Here is a 17,215-nt window from a genome sequence, read left to right on the forward strand (position 1 = left end):
TAGGCTTGATTCATGACCTCTGAATGATGGTGTTGTGTTAAGATAAGCACATGATAACATACAGGAATTATATCCAGTCATACTTTAACTTATCATTATGAAGTAAATGTTGATTGCACAATGTAATGGCTATAGAATAATGACACCATCAACGTTTAGATTGCTTCCCTCTGTGCCTCGATTTCACTGTACAATTCTGTCTGCCAACAGGTGAGATCTCCCAGAATAATGAAAACTCGACTTTCTCCACAAAGGCAGTGTGTCAACCAAAACAGGAGAAGAAGATAACACTTTTTTTTCAACAGTTACCAAAGAGTGTCAATGTGAGGGAATTGAACGTGGGGCGCTGCAGTGAAGACTCAGCCTTAGTGCATGGGCCTGCTCTACCAGGTGAGGTACCAGGGCTCCACCTGGATGAGCACATTTGCATGTGTGTGCACTTGTGGCAAAGCTGATGCACCCCCGAGGCTTTTCACAGACACGTGATCAACAATGTTGTCTCCTCACCATGATGTTGTTGTGGATGAAGCCCTTGCGGTAGCGGGCAGGTTTGAGGTGGGGGTACTCTTCAGTGCTGGTGACCTGGATGTTCCACACACGTCCCCAAGCCTTGTACAGCTGCAGGTGAACCGGGTAGACACCTGAGTGGTGAGGGGCCACGGCGTAGCCCATGTCCACTGGGATGTTGTGCTCCTGGAGATGGAGGACATGCATACGCGGAGACATAAACAGAAGTAATGACAGATTTACAACCCTGACAAAGGACATGGCGGGAAATAACCACACAGGGCCCAACAGTCTGACCTTGTAGAAGAAGCGCCTGGTTTGTGTTTTGTTTGTTACGATGATGGCCTTCGGGTTTAAATAGTTTGTGTGAGTGTATGTGTAGGAGAGTGAGGGTGGATGGTTACTGGGTACGTCTCGCAGACTGATGGTGTTGTCCTTCACTCTGACACACACCTACACACACTGTCAAAGCTAAGCATCAGCGGTCAGGGGATGAGGGAGTGGAGAATGTAAGTGTGTGTGTGTATACAATAGAGGTGAGGGATCACACTTTATGATCATGTTCACCTTCAACAGCATGAACCAGCACCCCTCGCTGTATTGTAATTGTGGCATGCTACTCCAGTAGGGTCCATGCAATTTGTTTGAACTCACTCATACTAACAAAGCAAAGGAAAACAAGGAAGAGCATGGCAACAAAAGCACTCAACCTTGTGGACTTCAGATTAAACAGGGCTCAGGTGTGCCCATCAAAATAAGTGCATCCCTTAACAACAAGGATATGAGATTTGTGTTTCTTTTGTATTTACAGTAGAAAATGAGTGCACGATGGTACATTATGTAAAAGCATTTTCATATGCTGACAGAAGTACAACTATTTTTCCCAGCCATGCCTCTTACAATATGTTCATATGCAAGTAATTTGCATTAGCAAATATGTTCTGCAGGAACTCTACCCTGATTATGATTTTTCATGAACATGACATGATTATATTGAACACATCGGCAAAACATTCTATTTTCCAATATATTTCATGTGCTTTCCCTACAGTATTGGCTTATGGACACTCAAACACATTTTAAGCCTAAACCTAACAACATGTAAGACAGGAAATAAACCGGGTTACAGTGGTATAGGAATTAGATTTTTTTCTTCAAGGGAATGTAAATAAGGCAGCAACTACATATTTACTGTAAAACATGTATTTTATGTAACATAAAGTGTATTATTTGTGTTAGAACAGTTCCGGTGCTTTGACCTGCAAACTTCATCTCTGCAATCTGCTGTGGCAAAGAAATAACAATTACTAACAGCAACCGACGCCCTTGAAGAAAATGCAATCATGGGAAGCGAGTATGATTAGAAGGACACACAAGAATAAGAACGCAACAATGAAATAAACAGCTGCAAGAAATGTGTGTGCATGAGTGTGTGTGTGTGCATCCATCTCATCCATCTCACCAGAGCGAACTCCTTGTTGAGGACCATCTGCTCCAGCAGTGAGGACTCGTTGTGGAAGAGGTGAGGCTGCATGTGGCTCCACATGTGGGGGAACCACCAGAACTCATCCACGTACTTCAACAGTAAATCGTCTCCGTCGTCCTCCTCCCCCGTGCCTGCACACACAAAAACCCACACACGTACACACACACACAAGGACACAAGGACAAAAGGACAAGGAGAGTATTTATATAAATGCACGCTTCATGCAGATTCAGAGAACATTAAAAAATATTGCTATATACAACTTCTCACTGGTATGATGTTATATTATCACCAAGCTGGGTTGTTAAATTAGGTGGCGGCCTGATACCATGGTGATAAAGTCATGCCATAGTAGTAATAGAAGCTATGGTAATATGTTCTATTATGTATCAGAATTCTTCTAATTATAATTATGTTCAATCACACCTCTGTTTTTTTTTTTACTGTATCCTACTCCTTTATTCTGTTGCTGCAGATTTAGAAAATCAATCAAATCTGTCCTTGGAACAAAAAACAGAGCTTAGAATGCACAGCAGTATGTCACCACATCACATGCATGCCTGTATAAGTGTTAGTCCTTAACTCAAATTATACAGATAGTATGAGATAAAAATATATTTTTCAACAATCATGTTTTACAAGCTACAGCAAGCGGATGAGATAGATTGCTGCGTCTGAACACTGTGCTGCAAGTACTTCCTTTCTTTAGTACATTTTATTTGGTAGCTTATTAATTTCTCACTTTAGCTGTACTAGTCTTTCTGTAGTTTATTTAATTATATATGTTGTTACACTGTAATTAAAAACATTGGATTTACTGCAATGCCCGTATCTAAATGATGCCTTTGCTTTCATATTAAGAGGACATTTATTCTACAGAAATACATGACCTGACTAATAAAGTTATTGTTATTTATTCAATATCAAGGTGAAAAAAGTTAGTTGATAGTATTCATATGTCATGTTTCTAATTTTACAATCACAACCACTTACTATTAGAGGAATTGTGCTATTTATTTATATTGTGCTCGTATTGACTGAGTAGCATCTAAATATAAATATTAAGATCACTTTATATCATGTTTATTGATTCGTATATGACTATAATTATTTCCCGTTGATGGATTGTGCTTAGTCCAAACAAATGTTCATGTGAACATTTAAGAAATGTTACATTTCATCATAAAACCAAATAACAGTTTGGATGTTTAGCCTCACAAGATCTGTGCATGACCTTTGGGAAAAAAAAGGGCGTTTTAAAGTTAAAGTTATATAAAGTGAAAGTAAAAATAACAACATAAATAATATACTTAATTTGAGACATAGATAGCTCTTAACAAAGGAAAACCATTTGAGCCTTCACTGACATTTTGAGCGTCTACATATAAACCCACTCAAATGAATGAAGTAATGTATTGTAATTATAAAAAAAACAATACCTTATTGTATAGACATTTTATGGTCACCATATTTATATTTGTTATTGTTACTGTGTACATCTGGCACTGGTGTGTATGTTTGGATGGAAAACATATAAACAGAACACACCTGTGTGGTAGAACTTCCCAGAGAAGCCCAGGTTGAAGGTAAAGTTGGAGATCTGAGAACGCAGCTGTTTCTGAGTATCAAGGAGAGCCTGTAGATAGATAGATAGATAGATAGATAGATAGATAGATAGATAGATAGATAGATAGATAGATAGATAGATAGATAGATAGATAGATAGATAGATAGATAGATAGATAGATAGATAGATAGATAGATAGATAGATAGATAGATAGATAGATAGATAGATAGATAGATACACAAACAAGTGTTTTAGTGACAGACTCACATTAAGGCCCACAAAACCTGGTCTGCACTTGCACACATAAACACCCGATCTGTCTGATTCAGGTCTTATGCTGTATGATAAGGTACAAATGATAATAAGAACTACCATGATGGCTATGTGTACTCATCAGTGTTTATCCTATAGCTTGACGATGGCAGTCGCCAACATGCTCTCACAGTGTGTCTCATTATTGTGCTCTGTGTACTATAAGTTCCAGTGGCTGTGCCTGTCCTTAAAGTTACCTCGGTCTCTGGGTTTCAATACTTGAATGAGGATTTTCTCCACTTATTTAATGACTTCATTAGTTTACTGGCCTTTAAACAAAGACTCTGTAATGAGTGTTAACTAAAGAGAGTTGCACATTCGCACACACAGTCACACACACCGACAGTAATGCGAGTTAATGAAGGTCAGTGCATTAGTAGCCTCTGGAGGGTGGACTAATAACCCCCGCACACGCTCCTCCCTTCTCATAATTCTCTCCATCCATCCCTAACACTACCAAGTAAAACCCTGTACCCCCCTCTCTCTCACTCCTCTGCTGCTGTCTCTTTTCTTTCTGATTCTCCCTCTATTCATCCATCTTCCCGCTTCTGAGAACCTGCAGTCGCTTCTCGGCCCCCCTTCCCCATTTATCTCCCACCTCCCCCCCACCCTTCTCTGAACCTCCATCTCTCCCTCGCTTGCTCCGTGAAAATGTCACATTCTCAGGAGACGGGGCTGTTCTAATTTGAAAGGAAGGCTGAAGCAGCATGGAGGGAAGATCGCTCTCTCTCCCTTTCTATAACACTCTCCCCTTGCTCTTTCTCCTGCGCTATCCCACCCTGTCTTCTTGCTATTGTTGCACTTCTCACCGTTTGCTCCCTTCCGCAGGTATTTTGTTTATTTATGAAACTCTTATAATTCCGTGTATATTTAAGTCTGCCAGGTCTTTCTGTTGGGCTACGTGCCACATCTCTATTATCAATCGTTGTTATGCTGCTTTTAATCGATCCCCAGGAACCCTGCCTGATTTACGAGACCTGAGCAGCTGATGTCAGAGCAAGAAATCATCTGTCTGTCTGTCTCTCTGCCGGTCTGTCTGTCTGTGTGTGTGTCTCTGTCTGTCTCTGTCTGTGTGTCTGTCTGTCTGTCTGTCTCTGTATCTCTCTCTCTCTCTCTCTCTCTCTCTCTCTCTCTCTCTCTCTCTCTCTCTCTCTCTCTCTCTCTCTCTCTCTCTGCCCCAAACTAACAGATATACAGCCACAGGGACACAGTGTCTTCATTAGCTCTAATCTAATGGTGTTGAAGATGGCTGCATGCTGACAGATGTGCACAGCTATATAATCTGATCCCCTGTCTTCTCTGTTATGACATCCTCTACATCTTACACACACAGACACACACAGACACACACACACACACACACACACACACACACGCACACACTACACACTCGTTTGCCTATCCACACACAGGCAAACGTGTGGATACGAAGACACAAGATTTAAATTAAGTTTATAGCCGACTGTTTTGCATTGTAACTCAATATACAATACACTCCCCGACGCACTTGGTCGAAATCCATTATCAACATTTGTTGGTATCTGTGAGACTCAGCGTAGGTGTGTCCAAGTGTGCAGTATATTAGTTTAAACACCTCATTTGTATTCTGCTACCTAACATCCATAGCAGAAAACAGAAGAGCCACTTCTTTGTGATGCGTCAGTGAGACTCAGAGCCATAAATGACCCTAGAGGTGCTTTTGCATGTTTTAGCCCTTTTACCATCACAGTGAACATTTATCACCTTTATTTCTTTCTTGTGAAAGGTGTGTTTTCATTGAGGAGTAATGCCATTGTTAGCAGATAACTATTTTTAAAGCTCTTCTCGCTGACAAATCCAGAACAGCAAAAAGCAAACATTAAAATGGGGTAATGTGAACTTGGCCAGTTTTCGTATTAAAGAAGTTGTTGTTTCAGCAGCCAACTCTCAAATCTTACAGAGAAGAAACAAACAAGCAGAGTTTTCAAAACCCTCTTTGTTCGCAACCACGCCACTGATTATGAAACAAATTGCTCACGGTGATAGATAAGCTTTCTCAAGCAAGTTTCGAGTCTCTGCAAAGTGAATTTTAAACCATTCGAAGGATGTGTTATGTAATAGACCACATTTAATAGATAACTTTACATTGTACTGGTTCCATTGGAGCTTTAGTGACAAGTACAGTATAATGCTGGGGAGACAATTTAATAGGACACTACTGACAAGTAACCTATTGACATTTTTAAACACTCAAACCCTTTTTAATATTCATATAATATTCCTCCAGGGATGTGTTGGTGAAGGATGACTTTATTTAACTTTAAATTGTTTAATTTAATTATTAAGGTTCAAAATATTCTAAAGTTAGTTAACTTAGCTTATCAAACTTTCTCCATATTTTCTTTATCATACTGTATCTAAACTTCTACAGGCCGTAGTTATATACCTACTGCATTAAGTATGAAAAATGTACTCTAAACTCACTCTTGTGACGTTTTCTTTTGTAACCAGTAAGTACAAAAAGGGTCGAACAAAACTAGTTTGTATGATTTGTTGTCAGTGTTTATACGTGATCAGAACAGGTGGAGTGAAAAGCTGCATGTCATAGAGAGGGGGGACACGTGATATTGTTTAAATGTGGGAATAATGGCACAAATATTTCTTGGAATGCATTAATAGTGTGAAAAGTGGCAGAGATATTTGTGTAAATAATTTTAAAAAAGAGAGCTAGAGAGAGATCTTCACCTCCGCACAGCTGGCCAATCACTGCGTGAAGTGACGAAATTGTCGGAAAGGTGTCTTTTCAACCATCTGGCAAGCTCATCTGCAGACGTGTACTGGCAGCTTTAGGGCCTTTGTGATTTGTATGGGAGCATAACCTTCCTGCTTTTGCAATATTTTAGTATTTGTGTCATGGTCAGAGTTTGTCCAGACAACAGGGAACAGGGGCTGAACATCACCTCTTATGAATGTTATCAGGCCATTATGAGTTATTTTCACTACCACTCTAATGCTTCAGAAGGGGCAAATTGCACCCATCAGTAGGCCAGAAAGTGCATCGCCAACATTATGAAAGGGTTGCAGTTTTGTTAGGTTTCACTTCCAGTTACGTTAGGTTTAGGCGCAAGCCCTATGTGGAAAGATTCCATGGTTTTGGTTGAAATAAGTATGCCTAACCCATATCTAGGATGCAGATAACCACCGACAACGGCCATTTTATCGGGATGATATCAATCAAAGCAGGTGGCAATATCGGATAGCACAACCACAGCAATGGTATTGCTATGGTTTCTTAAAACCTGATTGAACAAAAACTTGTGCGGGGCACATTTTGGCAGTTTACTGCCCTCAAACTAAAGACCTGAGTTCTGTTCTCAGAAACCTTCAGAAACCATACTTTAAAAAATAGAGAGCAATAGGAGGACTATTGTTGATCATGATGAGGAGTGTATGAAAAGGAGTGTACTTAATTAACAGAAGCTGAGCATATGACAAAACCCTACCCCTGGCTTTGAGGAACAATGAAGTCCCCTCCTGCTGTTTTTCTAAGGGTAGCGGCAGGAGATTGGAGCTTTGAACAATATGAAGCCAATCTCTCCACTGGATCCTGAGCTCAAAGCTGGAGATGGTTTCAAAATGGGCAAAAGGAGACACTTTATGAGAAAAAAAGGGGGATTTGGATTAGCAAGAGGTGGGACTATGTCGCATGTGAGAGATCTTGACAATCCTAGTGATGAAGGTAAACACACAAATGGTTAGCGATAGCCCTTATATCTGTGCCCAATCCCACAGCTGCCTAACACTGCGAGTGTCAGAAGCAATGCCAGTTTGTTTCTGCGTACGCGAGAGCGACAGTGGGTGTGTGTGTTGGTGTGTTCTTGCATGTGTGTGTGGTAAGCACAAGGAGAGGTGCCAGCTAGATGTTGGGGTTCAAACAGATGGGAGACTGGCATCTGGACAGCTGGCATTCACTGCCTTTCACAAACCCTTTACACCAACCACCTCCCCACCATATCCCCATTCTGTCATTCTCGCCTTTGCAACATTTCTTCTCTTTTGTTTTCACAGCCTTAAGCCTGGCTGGGAGATCTAAAGTAACAAAAGTAATTATAAAATAACTTATTTGTGAGTGGGATTTCTTTGTGCAAACAGATTTGAAGGCGTGTTCAGAGGAACAAAAACATTTGACACATTTATGGGGTTTAATTTTTGTGCAAAAGCAGGTCAAAGTTCTTGAATTCATCTACATGAGTGCATGTGTTTGTGTCTAGGTGTGTGTATCTATGCATGTAATGTGAACACTAGACCAGCAAATTTAACTGGGTCAGGCATCTCTATTTGATGAGCAGGAAGAGCACTTCACCAGTTAATGCCGGTCTTCCTTTTGCTTACTCTTCTCATCTCTGTCTCCATTCCAGTTTTGCTTGTCAGATTCAAGTTAGTGTAGCTTTTTATACTGGAACATTTTATAAAATCATCTATTCACTTGCATTTACGGATCCAAGGTACTTGTGATTGCTTTGGCATCGCTATACTTACACTAAATTATACTTGGCAGCCCTTCAAGGATTTTGAGTTTCAGTGATTGCTGTGACCGCAAAACCTGCCTCATTTTGTGGAAGAAAATGCATGGCACCCCGCCACATTCTCGGAGTTAATTTGGAGTAAAAACAAGAGCACTGACAAAACATTTTAATTAAACAAAAAAAGTTATTAAGATAATTCTCTAGTGACGGATGCTTTCTTAGAGTATTCAGTACAATGACACTGCCAAGATACATTTGATAACCCCTGATACATAAACATGTGACAGGTCTTTCTAACAATGTAACTGTGAAACTGAGCAGATGTCAGGACGCATCAAGCTGGAAGCAATATGCTATTCCTTTCTGGCGTCTTATATGTCATCTCCTTTACTCCCTTTCCCACCTAAAACTTTAAAAGCCATTAAGATCTAAAGCTGCCTTCACATGATGTTGTCTGCGCTCACCGCAAGGTAGGCAGCAGAGGCTTGCGGTGAGCAGCTGGTTAGTTTTATTACTATGGTTACCTCCCCTGCTTGCCTGTGCCTCTTCATACAGCTATTATGAAGATTATTTTTATTTGTATTTAGTTATCGTATTGGTTGCCCTTTGAAAGGTCAGCGGCAAACAAGGTCAAAGTTCTGAGAGCAGTGCTCGGTGGCAATTTCAAGCGGAGCGCCGGGGGGGGGGGGGGGCATCCACCTAGTCGGGCGGCACCGCTCTCTCCATAGGAAAACAACGGCACAGCCAGCTCAGAGCTATTTTACCGCTGAAAGATTCCTGAGCAAGGGGACCAGGCTTTTTCATTTATTAAATAAATAATGTCGCCTGACAAATAAAAATGTCATTTGTATGCTTCATGTAACAAAATAATTCTAATTTTCAACCATTTCCTCGTCTGCCTCCAGTAGTTTTCAAATATTTTAGCCACAAAGTAATCAACTTATATGTGATGAGCTCAGTTCCATTGACTTACAGCTGATGGCATTATATACATCGTACTTAATTAGTCTAAAGAATAGCTCTAAGTAGGACTGTACAATTAATTATATTATTTATTCTAAATTATGCCATTGCCACACCAAAGTGATCATGTAGACATGAAAATACACTTTAGACCTAGACATCTCTTCTTTTCAAACATCCCTTCCCCATTATCCGTTCACCTCAGTCAAACATTCCTCAGTGTAAAGCAGTAATATGTAGAATTACAACTTTCTAGCTGGTTAAGATGTTAAAACAGGTTTCCTAATCAGTCCTGAAGGCAACATTGCACTTCATGGCTACATGAAAGTAGTAATTATTTGACCAAATAAAATAAAAAAGTAATGAAAGTGCAACACTTGCCCCACTGTGTCTTTGGAAATGTTCAAAATGAAGTGATGACTGTCCATCACTGGACAATCTAACATGCACTCACATGTTCTGAGGATGTGTGCATGTCACTGAGCCACTACCTTCCCTTATATAAATAAAAATGCTAAATATCTAGTCAGTTCAAGTAAATGCAACTGAAGAGAGCAGTGTTTTGGCTTCCGAGTTCATCTACATACCGTAGATGAACTCGGAAGCCAAAACACTATAAACATGTGTGCAGGTCCCCTCAACTTAGATGACACCGCTTCAGAAAGCACCTTGGCGAGGGAAAGAATGGAAACGAGTTGAGAGAGGTTTAGGGAGGAATACAAATAGGCCGGAGATAGTGATGACTCGGGCAAGGAGGGGGTGAGGAAGAAAATGAGTGGAGGATGAGGGGGAGGAAAGGCAGAAAGGAGGAGGTGATAAAGAGGGATCTGAAGATGAAAATTGGACACCTCCCTAACGACACTCTGAGGCAGAGAAGAGGAGAAATCCTGCAGGCATGAATTAAAAAACACAAGCGCCGGCACGTTCAAAATCATTAATGGGAGTTTTTGACTGGCATCATTCCTCATTTTGAGAAATGTCATCCTTGGGGTGCCTCCCTGTGAATCATTTTAATAGAGAAAATACAGCTGTGTGTGTGAGTGTGTGTGCAGACAGGAGGGGGTGTAGGTATTGTTTGTCACCAGATGAACTCGTGGGGTGAGACTAATGAAGAGTGCAGAGAGAAGGAGGGAGGCATTTTAATTGGCTTCTCTCTCTCTCTCTGTCTCACTCCTCTCTCCTCTTCTCTCGGGGAGAGGAGGAGATTCAACGTTGGCTTTACAGAGGTAAGAGGGGATTTCTAACATTGGCACTGCAAATGCCTTGTCCTACTAATTGGTCAATAACACATCCTGTTACATACTTTGATGTAGTGTTAGAGAAAATTTGTTCACCAGGGATGAGAGAGGATTTACATTTTCACACAATGTGTCATTCATAATGATTCTTCGCAATATGTTTGTGCTGTGGTGTCTCGTAACTGGTTTTCTTCTTACAAAATGATTTTTGTATTGCTAGAATATTTAGAATACATTATTCTTAATAAAGTAAGGATGATATCATCGAAGACTTAAATATAGATATTTGGATTAAAACTGTTTTGTAACGTCGTCATGGCCATTAGACTGTTCTGACCAAAATAAAGTCCGATCACCAGACCTTGACGATTTTACACAACCTCTACTTCACTTTGTGAAAACAACTTGCTGTCATTATTAAACAATTCCCTGGATTCCACATGCATTAATCAATTTTAATAAAAAAAGATTAAACATCTGGCACAGCACAAGCACAAATTCTGAATAGCTGTGACCACGTACGTGAATGCATCCACACGCATTCACACACACAACCTCACAATCCCTTGACCTCCATGCCAAACTTCAGCATCCTAGGGCGTACACTGTGTCCACCAAAGGGTGGGGACATGTTTGTGTACTGACTGACTGACTGACAGAGCGAGCTATAGATCTGCTGGTCGCAGCTAATACATTAGCTGTTGCACATGATTATAAACATACGTGATTTCACAAATGTCACTTAAAATACGCCTTCAAACTTCAATCTGACAATTCTACCTGAGGCTCTCCCTCTCTGAGGGGAGGGCTGCTACAAATCACCACATTCCTGCTCCCCTCCTTTGCTTCCCCATTTCCCTTCTGCATTTTGTTTCTCTGAAATCGCAAAGTTAGCTGCTAGCTCTTCCCCTAGGTGCCATACTCCACTTTCCCCTCCCTCCCTTCAACTCTTTTCCCTCTTTCTCCTCTAGTCTTCCTCACTGTGATTGCCTACTGTCCTGGAGAGAGAAGAAACGTTGAAGTAGTGTAAGTTGTTCAAATTGCATCACTCTCTCTTTTTCTGCATCTCTCTCTCTCTCTCCACCTCTTCCTCCATCCACATCTCCCTGTCCTTCTGTTATGGCACTGGTTCATCCTCATGTATATTTATGCTACAAAGCTGAAGAGTCAGGCAGACTTAAAATGAAAACTCCAACTAGAGAGCGCTTGTGTGCTCATTTTGTGAATGTGTATGTGCAAGGGTATGTATGTGTGTGTGTGTGTGTGTGTGTGTGTGTGTGTGTGTGTGTGTGTGTGTGTGTGTGTGTGTGTGTGCGCGAGTGTGAATATACACTCTTGTATCCTTTTTGGATTCAAGCATCTTTTTTATATTCAAGGGTGGAATTCCTCTCCACTTCACCACCCACTGCCCTCCTGTTTTCTCAGCCTCCCCATTCCTCTCATCTCCTCCCCAAGTGTTAGCCACGGGCAGGTGGCTAGTTTTTTTCCCCGTGCCTGACGGGACAGGTGTCAACCATTGACGGGAAGTGACATTCTAATCTAAAGTAGTGATTCAGAAAGCACCCACACAGAAGCACACATATATACACGCACATCTCCCTATCATGTATATCCTGTGGCAGCAGTAGGACGGGCAGACCGGATTAGCTCAAGCACATCAGCCCAGAACAGCATAAATCTCACCTGTTTTACAATCCCACACATACACACACTCCCACACATGAAAACCCAGCAAACACAATTTGTTTCTCTTTTTGAGTGAGGACGCAGTGGGAGAATGTGACCACTGATTTCAAACTCAATGCATCTTGCAGAAGTGTTACATAAACATAAGAAGTTTTTTACGTCCTCTTTTTAAAAATATTAAATTCATACAGAAATGAGGGTTTATATGCATGTGAGTGTGTGCAAATACTATATCTGCATGGTGCACGTCTAGTGTGTGTGTTTGCTCATGCGAGCGTGTGTGTTGAAACAATAGCTGTCTTGAGAGGCGGGCTGCATGGCTGACTCTCCTTTGGTTTCCCTAAGAGGAGGAACGTGGGAAAAGAGGAATAAGTGCCATTCATCTTTTCACAGGCTCATTCACTACCTCGCTTTCTCTCTTTCATTCCACGCCTTTGTTCCCTTAAATGGCCTCTTTAGTTCTGGCTAAACCTCCATTTGAGATAAATACCCTCTCGCTGTACCCCAACACGTATGCACTTGGTACACAAGACGCACAGAAATTACACGCACGCACACACACACACCCACACACACACACACACACACACACACACACACACACACACACACACACACACACACACACGCATGAGCTTTCCCAAGTACTCTCTCGGTGCACCCGTGCCTGAGCTAAATTCCTCGGAAAAACCCTCCAGGTAAAATCTTTGACGATGTGTCTGCAGACTTACACAGCAATAAGTAAACATTTCTCATTTTCACCACTGAACTGCCATTAATTACAGTTTTTAGAAGTTGGTAGCAGGATGAAAAATCTAATCCAGCACCACAGACCGAACATGAATGTATCCTCTCTATATTCCAGTCTGTCCCTCTCTGTCCTTCTCTGTAATGCACATTATCACACACCCATCACCCTCAATACCTTCACATCCTTGGCGTTCATGCGTGTCCCTTCCTTCCCAACGAAAATGTCGTCTATATCCACCAGTATGTGCCGGTCCAGACTCAAAGTAAGCTTCCTGTCTGTGAGGTAGGAGATGGCATCCACCAAAATGAGTCTGTGGAGCCAGTAGCCCAGTCCCTGGCCAAATAGTACCCTCCTCACCCCATCATAAAGTCCCAAGTCCTGCACCACAGTGGCTTGAAGACCTGAACTAAAGCCAGGTCCTGGATTGTCACCACTGCCTGCCCCTGCTCCCTCCTTGGCCCGTGCATGCAGCACAGCCTGGTAGGTGGAGTGATTGGAGGAGAAGGAGGTCCAGTCCTCTCCAGGTAATGCCCCTCGATCTGTACCGGGCTTGGTCATGTGGAGAAGAGGTGAGCTAGACACCACACAGCAGTCCCAAAGTGCCTGGTTGGTCCTAAGCACCAGTGGGAGACCTCTGAGTTTGAGGATAGGTGGGGAGTTCTCAGTGGAGCGGTATAAACCTATAATGCCCACTCTGTACTCAGTGCAGTATTGATGCAACAGCTGTCTGTTCCACGTGTCTGCATGTGCATACTTTAAAAGATTTTCATAAATGATGAGTGAATATCTGCCGCGGCCTTTCTCTGTCAGTGGCGGAAGATCGCCCTTCCCTGAGGCGATCTCCATGCGAAACTGGAAGTGTGCTGACTCCAATATAGCCACAATGTCCTGACCCAGCTGGGAGTACTGGGACTCCACAAGCACCAGCACTACCGGGTCAGTGTGGACATGTGTGTGGGGGGGGTTAGGGGGGTACGGGTTTGGAAGTTGATGGTACGGGGAGAGCGGCTGGGAGCAGGCGGGTTCAGGGGATTGTCCAAGCTGCATGGAAGGGGAGGAGTTGGTAAATAGAAAGTAAGCAGAGAGGAGGAGGGAGAGGAGACAGCAGGAAGCCAGCAGGAGCAGGAGCCTACGTAAGTGGCGGCGGAATCGCACGGCCACCGTCATCGCAAAGTAGGGAGGTGTTGTGAGTAGGAGGAGGAGATGTCTTTTTTAGTTTGCTGGAGCCCAAGAGATTGTCTATGTGTGAAAGAAAGGAACAATGTCACTCAGGGGTGTGTCATGTCACCATGGCAGGTGGAGAAGGGAGCTGTGCCGGATGTTGGGGAACAAAGGTCTTCATTATGGAAACACAGTCGAGGTACTCTCCTTCCAATCCTCACAGAGGAATCACATGCAGATATGGAGGGAGTGATGATTAATGCCTGCAGAGAAAGGGGACAAGGAGAAAAGAAGAATGAGTGAATTTGTTGGGCAAGGTTGAATAGTATGCATTAGTTCTCTGAGAACCTGCTTGCGGGTGTGCGTGTATAGGTTGTGCCACTCTGGGGAATGTAAAGGCACAGCTGGTAACTACAGACCTGATTGAAAACAACTTGCATCCTTAGGGCTTATCCAACCTCTGGCACACACACACAAAGTGACATCACAGTTAAACGCACAAACACAACTTAAAAGTCAATGCTCACAAATAAACAACAGCTGGTTGTGTGTTAATGTGGCAGTGTGGGGAGGTGGATGGAAGCTCAACTAATCAGTCCCATAAAGCTCTACTGAGAATTCCTCTAATTGCGCAAAACTATGTGCACTTCTGTCCTATTTCTGAACCTAATCATCTGAAATACCACAAAATTAGAGTTGGAATCCTTTTGCCAGGAGCACTAATCTGGGGGGAGCCCATGACAGTACAGAGGAAATGGAGAGCAAGAGAAAAGTGCAAGAATAAGAGAGACAGAGCAGAGATGAACAAAATGCAATGAATTATAGAAAGAGACAAAAAAGACCAGGATTAGCATCTTAATGTATGTGCCGGGAGCCAGGGAGAAGAAAAAATCCCACAGCATCTCTTTCTCTCTCTTTGCTCTCTACGTCTCACTCTCCCCCTCTATCTTTCTACACCCCCTCTTTCTCTCCTTCTGTCTGTTTGAATATCAATAGTCTTCTCTCACGTTCCCCATCCTTCTCTCCTTGTTCTTTGCCTTTAGAGAACACACGCGAAGAGAAGGTCATAGAGGAGGGCCGGTCATATTCCTTTAATATGATACCAGAAAATAAAATTAAAAGATGGGAAATAACTCTTAGCAGTTTTCTTTATAGCCAACACAGAGGAGAAAGTTGGACATTTTGTTAAATAAAATGTGCAATCTTAATTGGTACTTGAATTACTACAGTAATTCTGTTAAATAGCTTCTGTGAGTTTCATTAGAGCCAAAATTGTGGAGGAAATTGTCTCTTGTACCAAGAAAAGGAGGTTAATTCTTGAAAATGTTTTGAGAGAAAATGAGAAAAAACATAAAATGTGAAACACAGCTCAGTGTCTCAGCTGTAGGTGAGAGCTGGTTTAACCTGTTACTGGAGGTATGCATGTTTCTCTCTATTAGGAGCCACCGGAGGGCGCTGGAATTGGATTAACATGAGAGACTTCACATGGAAGTTTTCGTCTGCTCAATTTAATAACTAAAACTTCTAAAGCATGCAATATGAAAAAAGCTAAAAACTCGGCCAACGAGTTGTTTTTCGTATTTTGCTAATTGTTCGTGAGGAAAAAGTGTAAGAACATTGTAAAACTCAAATTGTGAACCAAAGATGAATTTAACTTTAAAATGAATAGCGGCAATTATTTTTGAAACACACGAGAAAAAAAAGGTTATTTCAATTAGATTACCAGTGAGGGCCGTGGTGTTAAGTATAGCATACACAACTGTAATAAATAAGTCTGTTTGTGGGGTTAAATCTCCAATGAAAAAAGAAAGCAACCCGCAGCATAAACATCTCTGGCTATTAACTCACTGAAAGATTAACTCAAACTAACAGCAGATAATTCAGGAGAGTTTTCCACCCCGTTTCCTGCCTCTGAAGTTTATGTTAAGAACGAACACCGACTCGCCCACTTACCTCTTGCCGTGGCTGAGGCGCTGCCGTGCGGGGAAGAGGCGTGACAAGAGAGCGGTGAGTGTGGTGCTGCTTCGGGTGGGTCCGGGGCTCCGGTCTCGGTGGCGCACCACTCCCGTGTGTTTTGGATGTTCAAGCGTTGTGCCATCTCCTCTCTCTCTTTCTCTCTACCCTCTACTAGAGCAGCGGATGCGGGCAGCCGGAATGATCGGCTCTCCTCCCCCCTTTCATCATTCTTCTCTTTCTCTTACTGTCGTCTCCCCCGCAGTCGTCTCCTCTCTCCCGCTCTGCTCACTTCTCTCTTAATCTCTGCTCTTTAAGGTGGAGATTAGCAAACTAGTATAGACTGAGGAGCACCGATAGCAGGCTGCCCGTTAACGACTGACTGCCGTGCGTAAATGCTCTGGTTTAAGAGCGCCTACACAAGTGGAGGCGATCGAGGGAGTGAGAGAGAGAGAGAGAGAGAGAGAGAGAGAGAGAGAGAGAGAGAGAGAGAGAGAGAGAGAGAGAGAGAGAGAGAGAGAGAAAGGTGGGGAGGGAGGGCGAAAAAGGGAGAGGTAGATAGGAAAGGAGGGAAGGGGCTCGGTTTGATTGACACAAACAGCCTTTTTCTTGGGCATCAGCAATCACGGGGCCCGGACGGTAAAAGCTCACGGCCCGTTAGTTGGTGTTTGTCGGATGAGGGATGTCGCGCACGGAAAAGCGCCGGTGTATGGAAAGTTAATGGCGCGCCTTACTGATTCTCTTTCGCTCCTTTGCACAAGTTGTAGCACTCAAGGGTAAAAAGAAGGAGAAGGAACACTTAGACTACAGCCAGTGTAAAAATGCATTTCCACATAATCAAGAATGGTATCAATCATGTGAATGAATACAAGACATGATATTCACTATTCAAAGTACACTAATTCATGCACTTCATCCGCATGTGATTCAGTCCCATTAGGCTTACTTCTCTAGAATGTCAATCAACCAGGCACAGCATGTCAATCACACAGAGTTTTTAACTTGATTAGGGGTTCCCTTCTCCTTCCCAACTAGTTCATCAATCTCTCTAACCCATTTGCACTGACACACACTCACTCACACAC

At 42.5% G+C, this 17,215-nt stretch overlaps 1 protein-coding gene across 2 annotated transcripts in view; it reads right to left on the reverse strand.

Moving 5' to 3' along the window:
• ndst3 (N-deacetylase/N-sulfotransferase (heparan glucosaminyl) 3) overlaps window positions 1–16,449 on the reverse strand; it is a 40,288-nt gene extending 23,839 nt beyond the window's left edge. Inside the window, exons 1-5 of one of the 2 annotated variants that reach the window (XM_029436707.1) lie at window positions 16,131–16,449; window positions 13,191–14,440; window positions 3,542–3,629; window positions 1,970–2,124; window positions 508–693 (exon numbers count right to left, since the gene is read on the reverse strand). In XM_029436707.1, the coding sequence (XP_029292567.1) occupies window positions 508–693; window positions 1,970–2,124; window positions 3,542–3,629; window positions 13,191–14,183 (1,422 nt within the window). In that variant the 5' untranslated portion in view covers window positions 14,184–14,440; window positions 16,131–16,449. The remainder of the gene's footprint in view (window positions 1–507; window positions 694–1,969; window positions 2,125–3,541; window positions 3,630–13,190; window positions 14,441–16,130) is intronic. The other variant, XM_029436708.1, reaches the window with a different exon arrangement.
• Between the last annotated feature and the right edge of the window lie 766 nt (window positions 16,450–17,215).

The sequence above is a fragment of the Cottoperca gobio genome, chromosome 1 (genome assembly GCF_900634415.1).
Source record: "Cottoperca gobio chromosome 1, fCotGob3.1, whole genome shotgun sequence".
Lineage (NCBI taxonomy): Eukaryota > Metazoa > Chordata > Actinopteri > Perciformes > Bovichtidae > Cottoperca > Cottoperca gobio.